Genomic DNA, 22,412 nt, shown 5'->3' with positions numbered 1-22,412 from the left:
CGTAGATTACCCAAGGAGGACGATTAGATGGGGGAGTAGTGTAACAAGGTGAGTTGCAAAGGGGGGAGCTGTGTGCTGGTGATTTTTGGATGGGTGATGCTTGGAGGGGGGTAGTGTGGACGGGTGAAGCTTGGAGGGGGGTAGTGTGCACGGGTGAGGGGTTGAGGGGGGAAGTATGGACGGGTGAGGCGTGGAGTGGGGAAGTGGTGGGGTCAAAATCGGTCACGACGGAATTGATGTCCGAAAGTCCTCAGAAAAACCGAATCTCGGTCAAAACTTCAAAAGCCGAGAAAACGAACAGCCAAAACGGATCGCCCGGCGAACTCGGCCGCGACACGAGCAAGCTCGGCCGGCGAGCACGGCCGTGTTGCTGGTCGAGTCGCCGGCGAGCTCGGCCGTGACACAGGCCAGTTCAGCCGGCGAGCACGGCCGTGTTGCCGGTCGACTCGCCAGCGAGCTCGGCCGTGACACGAGCCAGCTCGCCCGGCGAGCACGGCCGTGTTTCTGGTCGACTCGCCGGCGAGCTCGGCTGTGACACAGGCCAGCTCGCCCGGCGAGCATGACCGTGTTGCCGGTCGGCTTGCCGGCGAGCTCAATCGTGCCACGGATCGGCTCGCCCGGCGAGCGCGGCCAATTCTCCGTGGACCATTCTGAACCCGGTCCCATCCCATAAACATGCATCTTCGTCCGAAGTTTCCGTAACTCAGTCTTCGGGTCCGTGGATACGACACCAATGTTCCGTCTAAAAAACATCGTCGAAAGTATTCGGGAAGTTGGGAAGGTTAGGTCTCTCGAACAATTTACTATTCTTCGTAGTAGAGCAAATTACGGTTAACTTAACACCAACTACCTCGGCTATGCGAAGAAACAGGATTCCGTTGGAAGAACCATGCCTATACCAACGGATACTTCGCGAGTAAAATCGTAAAAACGCTTAAGTCTCGATACGGTTCAAAGACGGTCTGAATTGCGGACAACGGCCCATCTTTGGTCCCAAAAGACTTGAACCCAAAAACTGGTATGACGGTTTATCGCATCCGCGGGAAGAGATAAATGTCAAATTTCCGAAGATAATCACAAAGAAGAAGGAAATAAGGAAAAGCCTGCTTCGCGACAAATCCGGCCAGAGAAAAGGTAAACAAACTTAAGGAGGAGTATATAAGGAGGACCTAGGACGAAGAGAGAAAGGAGGGCATTCTAAGAGCAATTTAGGCATTTTTCCGTTTTTACTACCGAGCTGCGACTCGACTAGGTTAGAACTTAGGTGGCTAGACTAGCGAACATACCGACAGCTATCGTGGCCTAGGATCTTACATGTTGTTCACGCTCAAACGCGAATTCGGAAATAAGACCTCTTTGTTCTCGTTTCGCTCTTTTACGATTTATTGCTTTCGAATCTATCATATTGATTGGGTTGTGCGTGGTCCAGCAGATAATCGGGACCTTCAGGGAAGGCTAGGTTAACTTGGCTTTCCTCCGATTAACATAATTCGACGGTGTGAATTTCGGTTCTCACACTTTGGCGCTAGAAGGAGGGGGGTACGGATCTATCTCGCTCGTAACCACACACGCTCAGTCCGATATGACGACCAACACTGGCAAAGACCCGTAAACGCACGATGGGACTCCCGTCGATGCCAACGCTGATAAAACTCCAGCTGGAAACGTATCAACGGTCACTGCCGACACCGCGATACTAGACCAGATGAAGGAAATGTTCGCCTCCACTCAGAAAAAGACGGACGAACAAGGAAAACTCGTGGTCTCTCTCGCAAAACAGTTGGAAACCTTAACGGAGAAGGCCAGGAGAAAAGCCCCGCGTGGAACCACAAGAGCCCGCAGCGGTAGAAGACTTGATTTCGAAACTCCGGGCAATCGAGCTGCACACGCGGACAAGGCTTCCTCAGGCCAAAACCCTGATGAAACGCTCCAGCCAGGTGCACAGCCAACTGCGGAGAACCTTCCACCTCCTACCGGGAATAACGAAGGAGAATAAATCGAGCGCATCGACCTGGATATAAGCGACCAGTCCGATCACTCGGACGACGGTGCTGACATCCACCCAAGAAGAACGCGAACCCAGTCCGCTCGGCAGGACGCGTCCTTCGAAAAACCCATGACCGAGGAAGAAGAAAACCTCTATTGGGTAGAACAGGAGGAGCTGGCCGAGAAGCTGGCCAGGATCCACCGCGGCCAACACAGACAAGCTCGCAAGGCTGCCAGAAATCCTGATGAGATCCACGATCTCCGCGAGTACATCGCAAAAACCGCAGCAGAGGTGAAAGCGGTGAAATCACAAATCCACCACGCGACAAGCGCTGCGCCCGAGATCGATAGACTTCTCGAGGATGCACGCAAAACCCCGTTCACTGCCCGGATTACTGAGACCAACGTCTCGGACCCGGGGAAGATCAAAATTCCCATCTACGATGGCACCACCAACTCGAAAGCGCACCTACAGTCTTTCCAGATCGCGATGAAGCAAACTCAAGAAACGCGAACGAGACGCTGGCTACTGCCTCCTCTTCGTCGAAAACCTCAAAGGAGCCGCGCTCGAATGGTTTTCTCGCCTAAAACGAAATTCCATCGGAAGTTTCCACCAACTTGCTTCAGAGTTTCTCAAGCAGTATTCCATGTTCATGGACAAAGAAACCTCGGACGTCGATCTCTGGAGCCTTTCTCAAAGAGAAGACGAGCCACTTCGCGAGTTCATGAACAGATTCAAGCTAGTAATGGCAAGAGTCACCGGGATCAGCGAGAAAGTGGCGATCGATGCTCTGAAGAAAACTCTCTGGTACCAGTCGAAATTCAGGCAATGGGTATTCCTCAAAAAACCGAGAACGGTTCAGGATGCTCTTCATAAGGTAACGGACTTCATCGTAATGGAAAAGGAGATGAAAATCCTCTCCCAGAAGTACAACCCGCAGAAGACGCCCACGAAAAAGAAAAGCTCTCGAAACGACAAGTATGTCCACCACGAGGGAGAAGACATCCAGGGCGAGCACAACTACACTATCAATTCCGAACAAGGGAAGACCTCCGGAAACACCTGGTCCAGGAACCAGTATAAGGATAACTCCTACTGCGAGTTCCACCAGACCAAAGGTCATTCCACTATGAACTGCAAAGTTCTCGGCGCAAGGCTAGCCGCAAAACTCCTCGCTGGCGACCTCTCGAAGGTCACTAGCATAAAAGACCTCATCCTGGATTCCGACCGCCCTCCCGGGACTGATAAAGAGTCTCCCGAGAGGGACGCATGCGCAAATCAGTCTGGCGAAAAATGCGGAAGAAGGCAGGATGACCTTGGAGACAATAGTACCCGCCGGAGGATAAACATGATCATTCGAAAATCGCAATTCTACCGCGACTCTGTTTCATCCATCAAGGCCTACGGAAGAAAGGCGGAAACAAGTTCTAACTGGACGACTCGGTCCCTGACCGACAACGCTCCAAACTATACAATTGTTTTTGAGGAGGAGGAAACCGTCGGACTCGATAAACCTCACTGCGACCCGCTGGTCATCGACTTGGTGATTTGAGACCTCGAAGTGGGAAGAATCCTCATTGACACAGGCAGCACGGTCAACGTCATTTTCCGCGACACTCCGGAGAATGAACATCGAACTCGGGGAAATCATCCCGGAACCAAAACCACTGACCGGTTTTTCGGGCACAACATCAATGACCCTCGGATCGATCAAACTTCCGGTCATGGCAAGGGAAGTCACGAAAATCGTTTACTTCGCCGTAGTCGATAACCCGACCATCTATAATGTTATCATGGGAACCCCATGGATCAACGGAATGAAGGCGGTATCGTCGACTTACCACCTTAGCATCAAGTTCCCAACACGAAACGGAACAGCAGTAATCAAGGGATGCCAGAAACAATCTAGGCTTTGCTTTTTGGCCGAGCATAAGCTACGACAAACTCAGAACACCCCTGTGGTTAGCCCAAAGTGAGTCAAGAAAACTCAGAGAACTCCCGAAGGTTCCACAAAGAGCGATTCGGAATCACTCGCCCAGGCAACGGCTCCGGACAGCGACGCGATCCCGGAGTCCATCGCCCTACCAGCGGAAAACCAGACTCACGAAACGGTCGCCGATTTAACTAAAACCTCAATGGCCAAAGTAACAGAAACGACCCTATCCAAAGAGTAGGAACGCTCGCAACAACAAAGCAGAACTACGAGATGGCTTGATTCTCGAAAGAGGTACGTAGGCAACTTGTCCTATTGACAAGTTCAGCTATCCCCCTCTCCAAAAAGGGGGGGGGGGAGTGGGTACGTATACTCGTATACTCCAACAAAGTTCTGAATATCCACACATGTACTCGATATTTTTGAAACTTTTCCAATAAAACTCATTTTATTACGGTCTCCCTATTCACTTGCAATAAGCCACAACAATCGGAGATTAACCTGAGAAACACCCAAGACAAGGGTCTCAAAACACGCATACCTTTCAAGCAGTCCTTGGATGGGAACTAACTTAAACAACAATCACTGCATATCAATGGTCAAGCAAGACCAAATACATCTTCTCTAAATACGAAGATCGTAACTTTCTCACTACAAAGGATATACCTTTTGGAAAAAGCTAGACGTTTTAAATATTTTCGAGAGATATTATCCAAACACACGGTCCGTCCGCGACTCTAAAAATTGCCCGTCGATTGGCCCCGACAGACAAACCCAAAACGTTCTCAAAAAAGAACTCGTAGTCTAACCTTTCGTAAAAGTAAAGGTTCTCTTACATTCGACAAGGATACCATAGCGCGCTATACAAGAAATCCGAAATTTTGGTCAGCACTCCAGACGGTCTCTGGAGAGTGCTCGGTTCGTTCCATACAAGCCATATAAGCCGGCGCGAAGTCGCGGATTTTAAATCGGAAAGAACCAGGTGGAAATCGCCCACAGGCAAAACGAGAGCCGATCAGTCGTCGTACAGCCTCAGAGCCGAGTGTAAACCTAGGTCTTGACCTAAACCCAGTCCTACTGGTCCAGTAACATCTCAAGACATGATACGAGATCTTAAAAACATGTCCCATCGTCTATATCTAATACGCTCACGAAACTTCGCGAAACTCCTAAACTTTTCTGAACGCCCTCGTTCAGTAAGAGCAAACGAACAAGACGATAAACTAAGAGTTAAGATACGAAGTGACTACTCGTATCTTTCCCTCACACTTGGCAGAAGTATAAACAAAAACGCACAAAATATCAATCATTCATCATATATATAGAAGCCGTAAAAAATGGCTAGGACCCAAAGCCACCAAACGGCCGGTCTCAAAAACATAGTTCACATAGCCTCGCAAGGCCATAACACACATAAATCAAATACGGCCACACTCGGCCTAGATACATCAAACCTCGAAATAAAACTAAGGGAAATAATCCCAACAATCCTCAAAGCTCGAAGTCGAGGAACCCGGACATGGAGATCCCGAATGAGCTCACGGGCTGATCCACTTCTCTGTCCGCGACTCCGGCACCTTCATCACTGACACCGGTTCCCGCTTCCGCTGTGTTCTCCGAGACCTCGATGGAGTCCCAAAGCTGTCGGACCCTTCCTTCGATCGGAGGAACCAAGGATTCGGCATGGGCACACCCGTTCATAAGACCCGACATCTCGGTGACCTCGGCAGGAAATGAGAAGTCCTCGTTCTGCGACTCGTAGAGGGTAGCAACCGAGCCACGGCACTAGTGAAAATCACCCACAAATTCTTGAGCATCTTTAAAGCTCTCGAATTCGGTGGCAAACAAAGCAGCCCTCCGCTTCATTTTAGGCGACAATCGCTTTCTTTCCTCTCCTCTCCGCACGGACAAGGGCCCGAGAATGGAGCTCAGCCTGTCTCCGGCTCTGTTCTTCGACCTCCTTCCGAAACCGAAAGAGTTCTCTTTCAGCATCCTCGGCTTTGAAGTGAGAGATACGCGACTTCCGGAAACTTCCTTCGAGCGCCGCATTGAACACCCTCATCCCCTGCACGAACTTAAGATCAGAAAAGGAATCTTTTCTTAAGGGAAGAAGTGAGTAAATAATTTGAAAAACTTACATCCCTTACTTATACAATTTTTTATTTACTATTCACCTTCAATCTTTCGACAAACGATTACGTCTAATTCCACCTAGAACAGACCATACCGCAAGCTAGGACCTAACATCCAGGTCCACGGATCCTAGCTAGCTGGGGGGCTAATTGTTGGGGTCAAAATCGGTCACGAAAGAATCGATATCCGAAAGTCCTCAGAAAAACCGAATCTCGGTCAAAACTTCAAAAGCCGAGAAAACGAACAGCCAAAACGGATCGCCCGGCGAACTCGGCCGCGACACGAGCCAGCTCGCCCGGCGAGCACAGCCGTGTTGCCGGTCAAGTCGCCGGCGAGCTCGGCCGTGACACGGGCCAGCTCGCCCGGCGAGCACGACCGTGTTGCCGGTCGGCTCGCCGGCGAGCTCGATCGTGCCACAGATCGGCTTGCCCAGCGAGCGCGGCCAATTCTCCGTGGACCATTCCGAACCCGGTCCCATCCCATAAACATGCATCTTCGTCCGAAGTTTCCGTAACTCAGTCTTCGGGTCCGTGGATACGACACCAATGTTCCGTCTAAAAAACATCGTCGAAAGTATTCGGGAAGTTGGGAATGTTATGTCTCTCGAACAGTTTCCTATTCTTCGTAGTAGAGCAGGTTACGGTTAACTTAACACCAACTGCCTCGGCTATGCGAAGAAACAGGGTTCCGTTGGAAGAACCATGCCTATACCAACGGCTACTTCGCGAGTAAAATCGTAAAAACGCTTAAGTCTCGATACGGCCCAAAGACGGTCCGAATTGCGGACAACGGCCCATCTTTGGTCCCAAAAGACTTGAACCCAAAAACTGGTATGACTGTTTATCGCATCCGCGGGAAGAGATAAATGTCAAATTTCCGAAGATAATCACAAAGAAGAAGGAAATATGGAAAACCCCGCTTCGCGACAAATCCGGCCCGAGAAGAGGTAAACCGACCTAAGGAGGAGTATATAAGGAGGACCTAGGACGAAGAGAGAAAGGAGGGCATTCTAAGAGCAATTTAGGCATTTTTCCGTTTTTACTACCGAGCTGCGACTCGACTAGGTTAGAACTTAGGTGGCTAGACTAGCGAACATACCGACAGCTCTCGTGACCTAGGATCTTACCTGTTGTTCACGCTCAAACGCGAATTCGGAAATAAGACCTCTTTGTTCTCTTTTCGCTGTTTTACGATTTATTGCTTTCGAATCTTTCATATCGATTGTGTTGTGTGTGGCCCAGCAGATAACCGGGACCTTTAGGGAAGGCTAGGTTAACTTGGCTTTCCTCCGATTAACAAAACTCGACGGTGTGAATTTTGGTTCTCACAGGGAGTGTGGATGGGTGAAGCCTGTGTGGGGGTAGTGTGGACTGGTGAAGCCTGTGTGGGGGTAGTGTGGACGGGTTCTGCAGAAAGCTTAGTAGTTTGTTTGCTGAGAGATGTCGAGCCGTGAAGGTGTGCCTCGTATTGGCTGACGACGGGAGAGTGGCTGAAAAGGTGATCATCCTCCATAGGCTTGGGAGACTAGGACAAGTATAGAAACCCAATCAGATTATATAGAAAGAGCGCAACGTTACGTAATGCAAAAATAGAACATAGCAAAAACAAAGAAATGTTACCGTCTGGTGAGATAAATCAGCAGTAGTTGGTTCGGTTGGCTCAGTCTGACATCCTCTGTGTGCTTGGCGGCCTTTCTTTGAAAGATCAAGGAGAGTGTGGAACGCAGAGCGCTTGAGGCAAGTTGGAGTCTTCTTGCGCTTAAGTAGTTTGCGCAGCAGCTTTGACTCATTCTTAAGTTCGGAGACTCGATCTGAAAGCTTGGTCGTTTGCTCTGAGATTGCAGACAGGAGCTCCAGTATTTTGTCGTTTGAGGTGCTGGAAGAAGCCGCAGACTGAAAGTAGCTGCTGATGCATCTCTGGTTACGGGTCGTGCAATTTTTCTTTGATGTATTCCTCGGTTTGAGAGCTTTTTTGGAGGTGGTTTCGACTTGGCAGCTTTTTTGCGAGGTGCTTTCGACTTGCGAGATTTTTCCTGAAGGATAGGTTCATCTTCATCGGTAGCTGGGGTGGTGATAGGCTGAGATGTGTCTCCACCATGCCAAAGGTGCTTCTCAAAGTGATAATTGTCAGCTATAAGCTGCTCCATGTATGACACCCGGACATCGTTGAAGACATCAGACCAAACTCCCCATCCAGGTTGTGGTTAGCTATGTATTGGTATCCACGATGTCACTTGAAGTTGGAGTTTACCACAAATTCATTACACAAATGTTAAAGTTTCAGAACATCACAGCGAGACAAAAAAACAAGTGTGCAGTTGTAGTAAAACTTACATCAGGGTCAGCTTCCACGCTTAGAATATCATTAATGCTGGGCATTGGGTAAAGAGGAAGGTGAGGCACGACGAGGTCCATGATTGAATGAGAATCAAACGGGATTGGGATCGTAGACAGCAAATTTGGGGCCGTCTGGTATGCAAGCAGTTGTAGTGCAAGGGAGAATCCCTTAAGCATAAGTGTTTCCTCCTTGAGGAGCTCAACAAGTTTCCCAGTTGGGTCTTCGCATAACAGAGGGACGAATTTTAGAGGTTTCATGCAAGTAATAGTCTTGAGAAAAGACTCCCTACCCCAAGGGTGTAAGCAGAAAGCGTTGACGTCTTTGACCATTCTAACGTACTTCAGAGTAGGGCGTGGCGTTTGTTGATGAGCAATAAGGACACCGTCGACAATTATTATCAAAGCAAGGCGTAGCTTCTGCGGCCCGGGCATGTGTTTGTCTGTCTCTAGCTTGCGACGTAAATCAGCAATAGTGGTGAATCTCTTCTTCCCAATCAGCTCAATCCAGTAAGGATCTTTGTGAGCTTGTGACTGGTCTTCTTTATCAGTGGTGTATCCAACAGGGAAAGCTCCACAAGGTAAACCTGTAATGGTGCCGAACTCATGGAGACCGAACTTGATTGGATCGCTTCCGAAAACAGACCAGAGTGTGTGTTTGTCCTCAACAACCAGTTGTCTGGTCAACATAGCGTGTATCAATTAACACGAAACCGGACACTGGCGTGCTGGGAGGTCAAATAACTTCCCGAAACAAGATCTCCTAATATAGTCGAGCTCTTCGGTGTCTCGAAGAGTATGACGGATGAAAGCTAGCAGGTCTGGCTTCGAGTAAATGTTGAGCCGTCCACTAGGGAACCGGTCGGTGGCGAATAGCCTCGGTGGGAGGCGGTGGTCCGGTTGGTTGTTACCTGAAACAAAGTGAAACAAACAGAATTTAGTTTTGACGGATCTAAACGGTGAAATCGAGTTTCTGGGTTGTTAGGTTTGAATCGGTGTTTCTGGGTTTGAAGAACCCGAAATCAAGCGTATGTAACATGCAATGAAAACGTTTTGTACTGGATCTGGACATAGAAAGTGTAGGTTAGGAAGAAACAAACCTTGCATGTTTTGAACTGGGAGGAAAGAAGAGTGAAGTCGCCGGAATCTCCCCACGGTGAGGAGAGAGTTCTTCGAATTAGAGAGAGTAATGACTGAGAGCAGAGGAGTCGCCGGAATCGCCGCACGGTTTGGAGAGAGTGCCTTACTAGGTTCTCGAATTAGGGCTGTGAGTTTGAAAATCAAAATGTGGTTTCTGGTATAGTAAGCAATTGAAAATCATAATGTGGTTTCTAGTATAGTAAGCAAACCGAACGGTTTGGTTTTTTCCTATTTTCTATTGTATAAGGGCAGAGAAGACATTGACTAGGTAGAAAAGTTGTCACATGTGAGAAGTGTCTTGGGATGTAAATCCAAAGTCATAAAATGTCTTAGAGAGTAAAAAATTCTGAGAAAAACCACATTTGAAATCATGAAGTTGGTAAAAATGTACATATTAAATCTTCATGTTTGACATCTATGATATAACATTCTAAACAACGAAACTAATTTTAGTAATATATTAAACATTGAAATTAGCTTACTTAATCGTCAAGTAAAAGTTACAACTGGTACTGTTCATTTGCGGTAAAACAGGGGATGTGGTAGTTACTTTTTTAAAAAAAAATTGTTTCATTATTTTAATAAATAAAACAGTATAACAAATAAAAGTTATATAAACTTTTGAAAAAACTTGAAACAATTAGATAAAATTCAGGAAAATCAAAAATAAATTGAGGAAAATAAAAGAAAAATAAATAATATTTTTATAAAATTTCAAAATAAAATTAAAAATATTCAAAAATAGTGAGTTTTTGTTTATCTCCCTGATGTGTATGTTTTAGTGAATAAAATCATCCAGTATGTCTTTTCAAAAGAATCTTGAATAATTGCGATCCTTTTCTATCAATAAAAACACGAGAGTGAATTTGGAACAAGCTAAAATGTGTGTTTTTCTTATTAAAATACTTAAAATTTACAAAGAGATGTAACTGAAAAAAACATATGGACGCCAGTATATAAATGAAAAATAAAATATGAAACTACAAAATTCATAGTCTAGGTTTGTGTGAGTAAAGCTTATAATTTAACCACCACAATTTAAGATTCAAGTGTAAATATTATGACATGGTATTATTTTTATTTTCGTGACGCCAGTATATAAGTGTGCAACTTATTTTTATTTTCGTAAAACTACCTTTAATAACAAAGTGTATAGAGTAGAAAAAACTATAAGTCATACTCCAAATTTGCAAAAAACGAAACAACAATAATAAAACAAACTGTTTTGAACTTTGTCAAAAATACAGTCAACAATAATTTATAAAAGAAGAATACAAACTCAAATTAAAAACTTACATACAGTAGTAGTAAAAAGTAAAAATTCAACAAATTTAAAACATACAATCCGTGAGTCCGGAAAACAACTAGCTAATATAAACATTAAAAATGGATGAGATGGATATAACAGTAGTCACAGGTCTCATGACAAAAACAAATCGATGCATTCGTGAAACCATGTGGAATCATGTAATATTGTATATATCGAATAATTTCTAGAATTTGTTTTTTGAGTTAATTAATTTATAATGTACATATTATACATTACACACAGAATATTATATCCAACTAGGTTAAGTTCCGCACGGAATGAACATTATATTTACTATTTTTATGTATTATATATTCGTTTACATATTTATGAAATAATAAATATGTATTGCATAATTAAAAATCAGTAACTGTTACATATATAATTAAATTGGTGTGAACACATAAATAAATTTTATTAATCCAAACAATCACTTTTTTTATTTTATATGGTGTATAATTGTCGACAAAAATATATATATATAGTATATAATTAAATTTAAATGGCATTAAAATATATATAGTGTATTTTTAATATTAATATATATTAAATAATGCTTTCAACTCATATCGTTTTTGATAATTTGTATATTTTTATAACAAAAACATTAAATCATTGATAACAAAATTTCACTGTGTGATTAATAGTTATAGTAATTTTTAATTTTTTTAAAAAATTCAAGGCTAACTTTAAAATTTTAATATTAAGTTGTCAATATTTCTTCAAAGCTTTTACCAAAAAAAAATTGTTCAAAGAAAATTTTGAAATTAAAATATTTATGTATTTTATATGGTATATAGTTTAATTTAAACGATATTAATATATATATACATATATCTTTTACACTTAATAGTTATTAAATGAAATTTCTTACTTATATGATTTTGTAATCATTTGTATTTTATCATAACAAAAAATTAAATCATGGATCAAAAAATTTGAATAAGAGATTTTTAACAGTTTTACTAATTTACATTCATTTTTAAAAATCAAAATATAACATATACAAAAAATTTGAATGTGAGATTTATAAAAAATTTAAAAATTTATTTATTTTATTAATTCAAAATTAAAAAAATATGATAGAGAATATATTTTAGCCATATTAGAAAATTCTGTAGTTTTTATTTAAAAAAGAATGAAAAAACATTAATTATGAATCTATAGTTAGTTTAATAAAAGTTTATTATATATTTAGATGAATTATTTCTGTAAGTATTCTAAGAAGGAGAATCAACGGCATTGATTTGGGCTACGCAAGCTACATTTTCCTTGGGTTACAAGAAAGTTATTTTTGAAGGAGATAATATCCATGTGAATAAATGCATCCAGGGTCAAGCTTTCAACTTACGCTTTACTCAATTTATTCATACCATCGTAGCTTGGAAGAATCATTTTGAAGCAACTCAATTTGTTTATAGGAATCGAGCCTCAAACTCATGTGCTGATCTATTAGCTAGGAAATCAATTAATTCTGAAAATCTATGGAGTGTGTTCCATGCTTGTCCGAGATTTTTAATCTCCAATGTAATGACAGATCAATCAATATAAACCATTTTAGTCGGGGCAAAAAAAAAAGAAAAAAAAGACTTATCGCCGTGATTGACATAGCTAACATACGAATGTTGTTCTTATATTTGAACCTAGATTATGATAAAACAATTACATTAGTGCAAATCATTCGCATACAAATATCTATACTATTAAAGCAGGATCCTATTGTCATAATTACCTTAGGGGTATATTTCCTTCACTAACATTGCATGTTTCATTAAGGGCAATTAAGTAATATTAATAACAAATCTATATTGGGTCATTATTTTTGGATCCAGCCCAAATCAAATCTCTCTTTGGCCATTTGGGCCTATTAAAAAATCAGATTCAATTCTCACCTTTTTTTTTCCTTTGGACCATTGAGTCCAAGTTCAAATAATTTTTTTTTAACTATTCTTAATTATTATTTTTTTCTTTTCTTAATATAATTTAAGCATTCATAAAAATAATTGAATTTTTTTATTGAAAAGTATAAATCTTTATTAAAAGTATATAATTTTTTAATTAAAATATTAACCCCACAATAAAATTAATTTATCAGAGTTATACCAACTTAATTCATTAAAAAAATTTAGTTTAATTTTTTTAACATAAATAGTCATTTAAAATGAAATACGATAAATAAAGATAAAATTTTTAAGTCTTTTATAAAATAAAACACAAATATATGAAAATGTGACATTTACTAAATATTTGTCAATTGAAAAAAAAAACAAAAATAAATCCGCGCTTTGAAAGCGCGGGTCAAAATCTAGTTAATTATTTATAAATGGAACAAAATAATAGTTTTGCAAAACACTACATCTAAAATTACATGGGCTCAGAAATATTTCTCGTTGCCCAAACGAAGCCCAGTAAAAAACCACTCTCCTACTCCTAGCAAACCTATTGTATGTAACCACCAACCTTCCGACTTGAGGAAGACGAGTCTTCGCTGGAGAACATACTAAGGAGATGAGTCAGAGTTGTGTACGGATGGAGGAGCTGGATGTAAGTATTACTTCCTTCTTAGTAGTTGATGTTTTTCAAATTGTTATCAATGATTGTAATTTTTTTCTTTTCTGGAGATGACTTTACAAAACTTAAAGCCCTTTATCACTGATTGATTGTTTTTCTGATGTGGCTATTGTTAGTTTTTCAACTTCCCCGAGGGGGACGTGGTGGCTATGGCCTGATACATGTGGAATGTGGTGGAGGGCGGGCATACCCTAACAGTGTCTTGGTGAAGTTTTATGCCAAGCTCGGCCTTCATCGCTACAACTGGTTAGAGGTATGTATAAACAAACAACAAACTAAACTAGTATGTTGCTTTTAATGTAGCTCGACGATAGTTTTAAAGAGTTTCATTTGTTTCTAATCTGTTGTAGGGGACAAACTTTGAGCTAGATAGCTTAATGACATTCAACATTCGTAGTGCTGCATCTCCTTACTACATAACCTTGGTTGCGCGCCTTCCCTCTAGCGGTTTGCAGCAGATCTTTCGGGTTCTCGTAGAGGAAGAACGTCTTGGATATTTAGATTTGACATGCCCCATCTCTAGACCTCAAGGTAAAAGTTGCTTTGTTGATACATTAATCAATTTCACTATTTTTGCTGACTATATTTGACATATCACATAGGGACCGAGAGTTCAAAGGAGTCAACTCCTTTCTTACGTCCACATTCCGACCCGGTGTCAGCTACATACCAAGACAGATTGGTTGATTGGCCCTCGTCAATAATTCCATGGCCCTCCTCTAAGATTGCTTTCAGCGACACAAAGCGTTTTTACATGGTAACATGTATCTGTTTTTCTTTAGGCGTTGTAATAAATTACTAATATATATATATATATATATATATATATATATATATATTATTTTTTTTGGCAGTTGAATGAATCTGAGTTGCAATGTGATTGGATTTCTTTGTATGTGGAACTTGCAATCTGTACTTCCCATACGAAAATCAAAGCTGTAAGTTTTATATGTTCTCTCACTTTCAGTTTGTTAGCATATCAATAATCTATTTGGTGTTAATATAAAATCTTGTCGCTGCAGCGGGATCTCTCCAAGTTTGACTTGGAGATTGTCCAAGTAGCCATAGAGTCTCTAGATGATAAGGAGCCTCCAAGTCTCATGTCTAGAGCTTCTGTCATCTACATAGCATATAAAGACGTGGTCAAGTCTCTTTGGACTGGTGAGCCTTATCACTACCAAGCTGTGGTGAGACGAGTCATCAACGAAGCTACAGGAACATTGAGCATCCAAGGTGATTGCTGGATTGCAGCAGCAGCAACGGCTTTGGCGGACCGTGGCCTCCGCTCTTCCCCCACGAGTTGATTACCAATTCTATTTAAGACATTTGAAGATGCCTATCGGATAGTAGTATTTTAACTATTAATTAGTGATGCTTATGTGTTGTGTGCTTTTGGTCTCTATTTAAGACATCGGATGTAGTAGTATTTAACTAGTGATGACTATGTACTTTGTGCTTTTGGTCTCTCTATTTTAAGACATTTGAAGATGTGATAGGATGGTAGTATTGAACTAATATTCATTAGTGATGCTCATGTAGTTTTGTGCTTTTGGTCTCTTTCTTTTTCTTTATATTAATTAGTGATGCTTATGTAGTTTTGTGCTTTTGTTCTCTTTCTTTTTTCTTTTAAGCGTGTACTCTTGTCCCCTAATGCAATCAAAGTTAAGTTGGGTTTCAACAGGTGACCGTTCAAATGAACGTAAAAATAAAAGATCAATAAAATAATAAATAAAAATTCAATTGAGTAAATGAATAAACAGAAAGTTCCAGGTTTGCATGTTAAGTAGGAGATAATATACAAACACAGAATCTGTTAGACCAAAGTTATTATTTGGCTGCCAGGAAAGCCTTTGAGAAATTAGGAAGGGTTAGCACTTAAACATAGAAGAAAACGGTGATAGGTCTGGGAGGATCATCTGTTTCACGCATCAACACCAAAGCCTTTCTCTTCATGTACTTTTTTGCTTTCTTCTCATCATTTGAATAATTGAGCTAGAGTTCATCTATATTGATTTGTAACTTCTTGTGATGTTTTTAGCCTTTCTAAAACCAACATTAAGAGCAAAGAACCCTCTTAGAGTCGCCGGAGCATCAGGAGGAAGGTTCACTTGGTGGGTTACTCTTTATTTTCTGCTCATACCTGATTAATAGTACTTAAGAAAACTTGTTTTAATAAGGTATCTTTAGGCTATTTCTCTAATAATAATTTCATTTGTGTGACAAATGAAAAAAAAGCTTTGAGAGGAACTGGTTGAGGAGAGAGGAACTGGTTGAGGAGAGATCTAAACGTGGTGGGGTTTGGGCTGATCGGATGGCTAGCTCCGTCGAGTATTCCGGTCATAAATGGGAAGAGCTTGACGGGTCTCTTCTTCAAGAGCATAGGAAATGAGCTCGCTCACTTCCCAACTCCTCCAGCTCTCACTTCACAGTTCTGGTTGTGGTTGGTTACCTGGCACTTAAGTCTCTTCATCTGTGTCACCTTCGGACAAATCGGATTCAAAGGCAGGACCGAAGATTACTTCGAGAGATAAAACCATTTCTCTAGTCCCATTTGTAATATATCTTTATCATTGTCCATCTCTTGTGTAATATTATTAGTCAAAAACTAAGCTTTCTTTCTTTGCTATGCTTGATGTTTCATTCAATATGGACAAAAATGTTTGGTTATAAGAAGGTTCCATCAACACTTTGCTCAAAAGGTATCAAAGAGAACAACACTACGTTCTAACTATACATTCTACATCAAACCCCCTATCCGAAGACGCCGGCCCTTCTCAGCTTGATGGTTGATGTGCATTTTGTAAAGCTCGGGTCACCATGTCGATGAATTCATTCTCCTGTCAAAAGCAACTAGTTAGGTTCTGGGAAGCAGCTTAATCCAGAAGTGAATGTTGTAAGAGAACAAACCTGAACCAGAGCTAACAAGGCTTCTTTGACTCTGTCTCTGTTGATAACTGGGCCATTGTGTGTAGGAGCGAGTGATGGTGGTGGAGTTGGTGGTGGGAAAGGCTGGAGCATCGGAGTGCCATGTAGGTCCTGCTGGTAAGTCGGATTATTAAGGTTCAGAGGAGGCATAGATGAGCCAGGAACGAGGTGTGGTTGTGCCATCATCCGTGGGGGGCTGAAGAAAGAGGACGGCGTCACCAAATCTGTGTGAACATTGGAGTTGTTGCTACTGATACGATTAGGATTGTTGTCAAAAAGAGGCATTAGAGGAGAGGAGGATGGTAGAGGCGGTGGTGATAGTATCTGTGGAGGTGCAGCTGCCGCAGGGGAAACGGTGGGTTGGTGAGGATTTGCCGATGATTGGTATGGTGGTCCACTTGCTGATCCACTCGTAGTGTACCCAAGAGCCATCGCTGACTGCAGTCCAGCCAACAACATTACAGATAAATTCAATCTTACAATTTGAGGATTTGGAAGAGTGTTTGCCCCAAACTCTAAGTTACTAAGTTATAGATATTTCATGAATCTAGAACTAATTGAAAGCCCTCCTTCGTATCATGATAATTGAATACGACGGGGTGAGTGTGTAACTAATGCTTGAGAGACTTACGCTGAAGAAGTTGACAAAAGCAGGATCATTAGGGGTATCTCTACCACTTGAAGACGGTTCAAGAGAACCATCCATAACTGACACTGTAGGCACATCTTCCAATTCCTCAAGCTCCCTGCAGTACATAAGACATTTTTTTAAACTCAATTTAACATATAAGAAAGACACCAGCTGAAAGAGTTATGTAGATTATCAATGTTTTTCCGTCTCATACAACTAATGTCACAATGTCTAATCTAAACATCAAGTTCTTACTTACCGTTTTGAAGATGAAGTATTTGGCTTCTGGTTAACCTTGGAATATGCGCTAAGTAACCTGACATTGCCAAGGGAACCATTAGGGGAAGAAGAGTATGGAAAATAATAAACATATATAATGCTGAGCATCTAAGCCATACCAAATAGAAAAAGAAAAGTCTACAAGAAACGTCTTCATGAAAGAACACTATGTTCGCCAACAAGAATCTGTCTGATAGTAGGTAAATTAAAAATGATTGTATCTATAACCAGTTTCTACGAGAGGATATGCACTAAGTAGCAATGTACCTGTCGAAGAGACGTGCAAGCTCCTCACATTCACTTTGATTATAGAACCAAATGCCATTAACTTCTTGAGCCGCATTACGGTAAAGCAAATATGGACCTTGCACTTCATACTCAAACTCTCCCAGTAGATCTTCCACCAAGTTATCTATCCAAAAACAAATTCAACAACAGTACATTTAATGAGTAACTCCTTAATCAAGAAACCAATTTGTACTAAACTACTTATATAATTCAAATTACTTATATATATAAGCACTGCACTTATATAATTCAAATTACAGATAAAACTATGTACTAAACTGCTTATATAAATCAAAATTCAAACGCTAAGAAGAGAATCCTAACCTGTATTACGTCGATTCATCACAATAAACTGAAACCGAGGCTGCTGTCTATTTCTGAAATAACATGGATCATCACATTGTAAACGATTCAAGAAAGCAATCACAATATATAGTTAAAACTTACCTTTTGACGACGAACAAAGATCCTTCAACATCCTTACGACTCTGAATGAAACAAGAAAAAGAAAGATCAGAAGCAAACATCATCAGCATCATACGATGAGGAGTGATTGATTACAACTTTACCCATTCACTTTTCTGAATGTTGAATTCGTATAAGGTGACGTGAGCTGCCGTGATGAGGATTTCCTCGATGAACGGATCGATTCGCCGGAGGACTTTGAGATTGAGGAGCCTCGTGCTGTTCTGGTACTGGTGCATATTCGGTGGGACCAGCTTCCCGTTCTGAAACATCTTTGTAGAATCGAAAGGTGCGACGTGAGCAAGTTTCGAATCCGATTTAGCCTAATCGGAAAAGCCCTAAGGATGATTCTGATTTACGTAAAGCTGAGATTTTCGAGTTTGGAGAAGAAGAGGAAAGTAATCTATATTGACCCGGTTGGAAATTTTGTATTCTCCGCACCCGGCTTCTTTTCTAAAACCCTACCATATTTTTCGTTCTCTTTGTTACCCTAGGCTATTATATTATTATCTATTTCTTGCTGAGCCTACACTTTACTTTCTAATTTTGAAATATTTTCTAATTTTAAAAATAGAAAGCGGACCCATCATTCTCCCACGTAAAGTCCATAATTAATGGACACCTAACAAGCGATCCCACACTCCATCTACATCTCTCCTTCCCACAGGTGTCCATCTGTTCCCTTTTATCAGATCCTGCTCCCTTTTTTCCAACCACCTACGAATTCTTCTTCCCCTTCAAGCTCCATTGGCGTTTTTTGGAGGTTATTTTAACGAAAATTGGTACGATTTTTTCATAAAATTTTCATACTAATATACTACTTATGTTCTATGTGTTATGGGTAACGAAAAAAATAAAAACTTAGCTGTAAAAATCGTAAAAGTTTTCAAAGAAAAATGAAAATAAAATTTGAAGAAGGTTCTCTTCTTTTAACACGATTCTTTTAACACGAGTTTGATAGGAAAAAACATAAAAATGGTGTTAGACGATAATGTGAGTTTTGTAACATGTTATTTGTTGATTAAACATACTTAAACCGATGAAAGATTAAAGTTTTAGGTATATTGGTATGAAAATGATGTTTTTTTAGGACTATTTTGTATATTTCTACTTATTTTTCACTGTTTTAAACCAAAATAATACATTACAATATTGGTAGACGATATTGTGGGTTGTATAATACCCCCTGGGTTAGTTAAAAGGGTTAAATCAACAAAAATGAAAATTTATAGAAAATACTGGAATTACTAGTACTAGTAAGCTACAATCTGTATTACTTGTATTACTTGTATTACTAAATAGAGTATGTACCAAAGATCTTGGACAACTTAGATTCTTTAAACGGTTAACTCATCATAATTTTTGTTTCAGGAAATCTATGGCCTCACCTATTACAATCATATGTTTTGACTACGGAGGAAGTTACATCAAAGATGGGGGTGAGAGAAGATGGATCTCGGGAGAAGATGAAATTCACACTCTAGTGATGAAGACAGCTGTGGAAGAGATTACGTATTCTGAATTGGTTGAAAGTATATGCAGAAAGATTAAGGCAAATAGAGATGGGATGTTGAAGATTAATTACTTTCCAATGGTATTGTATTCGAACAAGCCATCATATATTTGGTGTGATGAAGACGTTTTGGGTTATCTCATGCAAGTAAATCATGATAAATGTAGAAGTGTTTTACATGTGGAGATCAGCTGCGACATGGATGATACATATGGTGGTATGTCACTTTTAGGAGATGATGATGAGACTGATGATAGATATGTTGGTCTTTCTGATGAAGATGATGATGAAACTGATGATAGCTATGTTGGTCTTTCTGATGGGACCGAGGAAGATGACACTGAGCAAGATGGAACTGATCAGGATCATGAGATGGATGGTGTGGTCGCGCTTTACACACCCGAACAACATGAAGACATTGAGATGCATGAGAATTTAGAGCATGGGTATGAAGGAACAGAAGTAAGAGTGGAAGAAGAAGCTGGAGGAGCGGAAGTTGAAGCTGCAAGAGCCGGAGTTGCAGCTGCAAGAGGAGGAGTTGAAGCCACGACTGCAGTAGAAGAAGAATGGGATGATGGTCTCGATTTGGTTAAGGGTCAAGAATTCAGAACTAAGGTAGCCATGCAAGTTCTAGTTCAGAGGGGTGCACATAAGAATGGTTTTGAGTATGAAACATTGAAGTCCGATACTGTGAGATTTGTGGCAAAATGTCGAGGAGCCAAAGAAGGTTGCAAGTGGTATTTGCGTGTAGTAAAGCTTAAGAATTCAGATCTTTTGACGGTTAGAACTTACAACAAGTCTCATACATGCTCAGTAGTAACTACAAGTACCCTTAGAAACAGAAGGAGAGGCACACCACATGTTGTCGCATCTGTTTTGAGTGAAGAATATCCCGGTAGATATGACACACCAACACCAGCTGATCTGATCAGTATGGTTACCCACAAGGTTGGTGTTGATGTGTCGTATGCCACAGCATGGAGAGGAAAAAGGATGGCTGCTAATGAAGTCCGAGGTACTCCGGAAGAGAGTTTTTCTATGATACACTCCTACATGTACATGCTTAAGTTGAAGAATCCTGACTCAGTAAGTTATGTTGAAGTGGATGCGGCAAAAAGATTTAAGTATCTATTTTTCGCATTTGGAGCTTCCATAGAAGGATTCGCAGCGATGAGGAAAGTTATCATTGTGGATGGAACACATCTTAAGCATGTTTATGGTGGAGTTCTGCTTGTTGCGACGGCTCAAGATCCGGATCGTCACCACTACCCTATCGCATTTGGTGTAGTTGATGGTGAGAAAGACGAAAGCTGGATGTGGTTTATGAATAAGTTGAGGTCAGTGATAGCAGATGAAGGCGAATTGGTGTTTCTTTCGGATAGAAATGCGAGCTTGATCAAGTCAATACGTGAGGTGTTCCCAATGGCTGCACATGGGTATTGTATCTGGTATTTGTCTCAAAATGTCAAAGGACATGTTTTCAACAATAGAGACGCTTGCGCAAGCAAGTTTACAGAGTGTGCACATGCTTATACAGTGGCTGAGTTCGATGATCTCTACGATGCCTTTTCCAGAAGGTATCCTTCTGCTGCGGCGTATCTGGAGAAAAGTGTTGAAGTGAAAAAATGGGCAAGATGTTACTTTGAAGGAGACAGATACAATGTTAACACAACTAATGCAGCAGAATCCATTAATGGTGTTCTTCGGGAAGCGAGGAAATTCTTCATGCTACCGATGATTGATGTTATCATCAAGAAAATGACTGAATGCTTTAACAAACATAGGAAGAAGGCAGCTGAAATACCAGTCACAAAGAAGCTTGTGCCAACAGTGGAAAATGAGTTGTCAAAAAGATGTTTGGAAGCGAGGTGTTTAGATGTTGTTGAGATAAACAGCTTCCACCTTGAGTACAATGTCAATGGTAGTGACGGAAAGATTTATACGGTTGATTTGGCAAGAAAAATGTGCACCTGCAGGTGTTTTGATCTAGACAAAATCCCATGTGTTCATGCTGCTGCTGCTGCCAAGTTCTTGAGCGTAGGAAGAGATCTTCATCTACAAGAGTTTTGTTCAAAATACTATTTGGTGGAGTTGTGGGTATTGGCATACTGTAGGACGATTTATCCAGTTCCTCATATGTCTGAATGGGTCATACCTGATGAGATTCGAGCACTTAAAGTTCTTCCCCCGGTATACGAAAAAAAGAAAGGACCCACTCAAAAGCAAAGGTTTCCATCAGCCGGAGAATCTCGTGGACGAAGAAGAGGACGCGGAAGGGGAAGAGGCAGGGGCAGGGGAAGGAGAGGCGGACGTTTGCATGAGTATTTTGAATGTGGAAGTACTTTTTCCCCCACTGAGTAACATGGAACTCTTGTACTAGGTAACACTGCACTACTCGGTATTACTGTGAACTACTATGTGTAATATGGACTACTCGGTACTACTGCGAACTACTATGTGTAATATGGACTACTAGGTACTACTTTGGACTACCTTGAACTACTTTGAACTACTTTGAATTACTATGTAGTATGCATGTTTCAAAGAACTTTTGTTTTCGTCTTATTATTTATTTTTAGTAAAAAATATCTCATATATTACGAGATTATATGGTCATATTTGTGTTTATTTGCCAAATTAGACATAGAATACTCTTAAATTCTGAAATTAGTTGAAAATCTCTCATTTCTATAGAAAACATCTTTCTACTTCTATACTAATGTCTTGATGTGAAGGCCATAATGGGATGAAATTCAGAAAATACGCATTTTATTTTAAAAAATTATGTCAGTGTGTTATATATAATCTAAAACTAGATTTTGACCCGCGCTTTGAAAGCGCGGGTTTATTTTTTTTTTTCAATTGACAAATATTTAGTAAATGTCACATTTTCATATATTTGTGT

The 22,412-nt window shown here is 40.8% G+C and overlaps 2 protein-coding genes across 2 annotated transcripts; one reads left to right on the top strand and one right to left on the bottom strand.

The window, feature by feature from the left end:
• The first annotated feature begins 13,107 nt into the window (after positions 1–13,107).
• On the top strand, positions 13,108–14,954 carry LOC111212187 (UPF0725 protein EMB2204-like). The gene is made up of 6 exons (XM_048765663.1): positions 13,108–13,379; positions 13,523–13,659; positions 13,757–13,937; positions 14,009–14,163; positions 14,261–14,344; positions 14,429–14,954. The coding sequence occupies exons 3-6, from the start codon at positions 13,784–13,786 to the stop codon at positions 14,708–14,710; spliced, it is 675 nt and encodes a 224-aa protein (XP_048621620.1). The 5' UTR covers positions 13,108–13,379; positions 13,523–13,659; positions 13,757–13,783; the 3' UTR covers positions 14,711–14,954.
• A 1,046-nt stretch (positions 14,955–16,000) lies between these two features.
• LOC106433204 (mRNA-decapping enzyme-like protein) lies at positions 16,001–18,448 on the bottom strand. Its single transcript, XM_013874049.3, has 8 exons — positions 18,099–18,448; positions 17,977–18,017; positions 17,854–17,906; positions 17,509–17,653; positions 17,222–17,278; positions 16,963–17,077; positions 16,314–16,769; positions 16,001–16,243 (listed from the first exon to the last, which is right to left on the bottom strand). Exons 1-8 carry the CDS (start codon positions 18,264–18,266, stop codon positions 16,181–16,183), a joined length of 1,098 nt encoding a protein of 365 aa, XP_013729503.1. The 5' UTR covers positions 18,267–18,448; the 3' UTR covers positions 16,001–16,180.
• Between the last annotated feature and the right edge of the window lie 3,964 nt (positions 18,449–22,412).

The sequence above is a fragment of the Brassica napus genome, chromosome C8 (genome assembly GCF_020379485.1).
Source record: "Brassica napus cultivar Da-Ae chromosome C8, Da-Ae, whole genome shotgun sequence".
Classification (NCBI taxonomy): Eukaryota; Viridiplantae; Streptophyta; class Magnoliopsida; order Brassicales; family Brassicaceae; genus Brassica; species Brassica napus.
Note: the sequence above shows the minus strand (reverse complement) of the source record. Positions and strands in the feature narration are given on the sequence as shown.

Excerpts from the sequence above, each read along its gene's own strand:
- LOC111212187 (XM_048765663.1), top strand. The coding sequence starts at position 13,784 with ATGACATTCAACATTCGTAGTGCTGCATCTCCTTACTACATAACCTTG. Across the intron at positions 13,938-14,008 it reads CCCCATCTCTAGACCTCAAG|GGACCGAGAGTTCAAAGGAG; the intron begins GTAAAAGTTGCT and ends CATATCACATAG. Across the intron at positions 14,164-14,260 it reads ACACAAAGCGTTTTTACATG|TTGAATGAATCTGAGTTGCA; the intron begins GTAACATGTATC and ends TTTTTTTGGCAG.
- LOC106433204 (XM_013874049.3), bottom strand. The coding sequence starts at position 18,266 with ATGTTTCAGAACGGGAAGCTGGTCCCACCGAATATGCACCAGTACCAG. Across the intron at positions 18,018-18,098 it reads ACATTCAGAAAAGTGAATGG|AGTCGTAAGGATGTTGAAGG; the intron begins GTAAAGTTGTAA and ends TGTTTCATTCAG. Across the intron at positions 17,078-17,221 it reads AATACTTCATCTTCAAAACG|GGAGCTTGAGGAATTGGAAG; the intron begins GTAAGTAAGAAC and ends TATGTACTGCAG.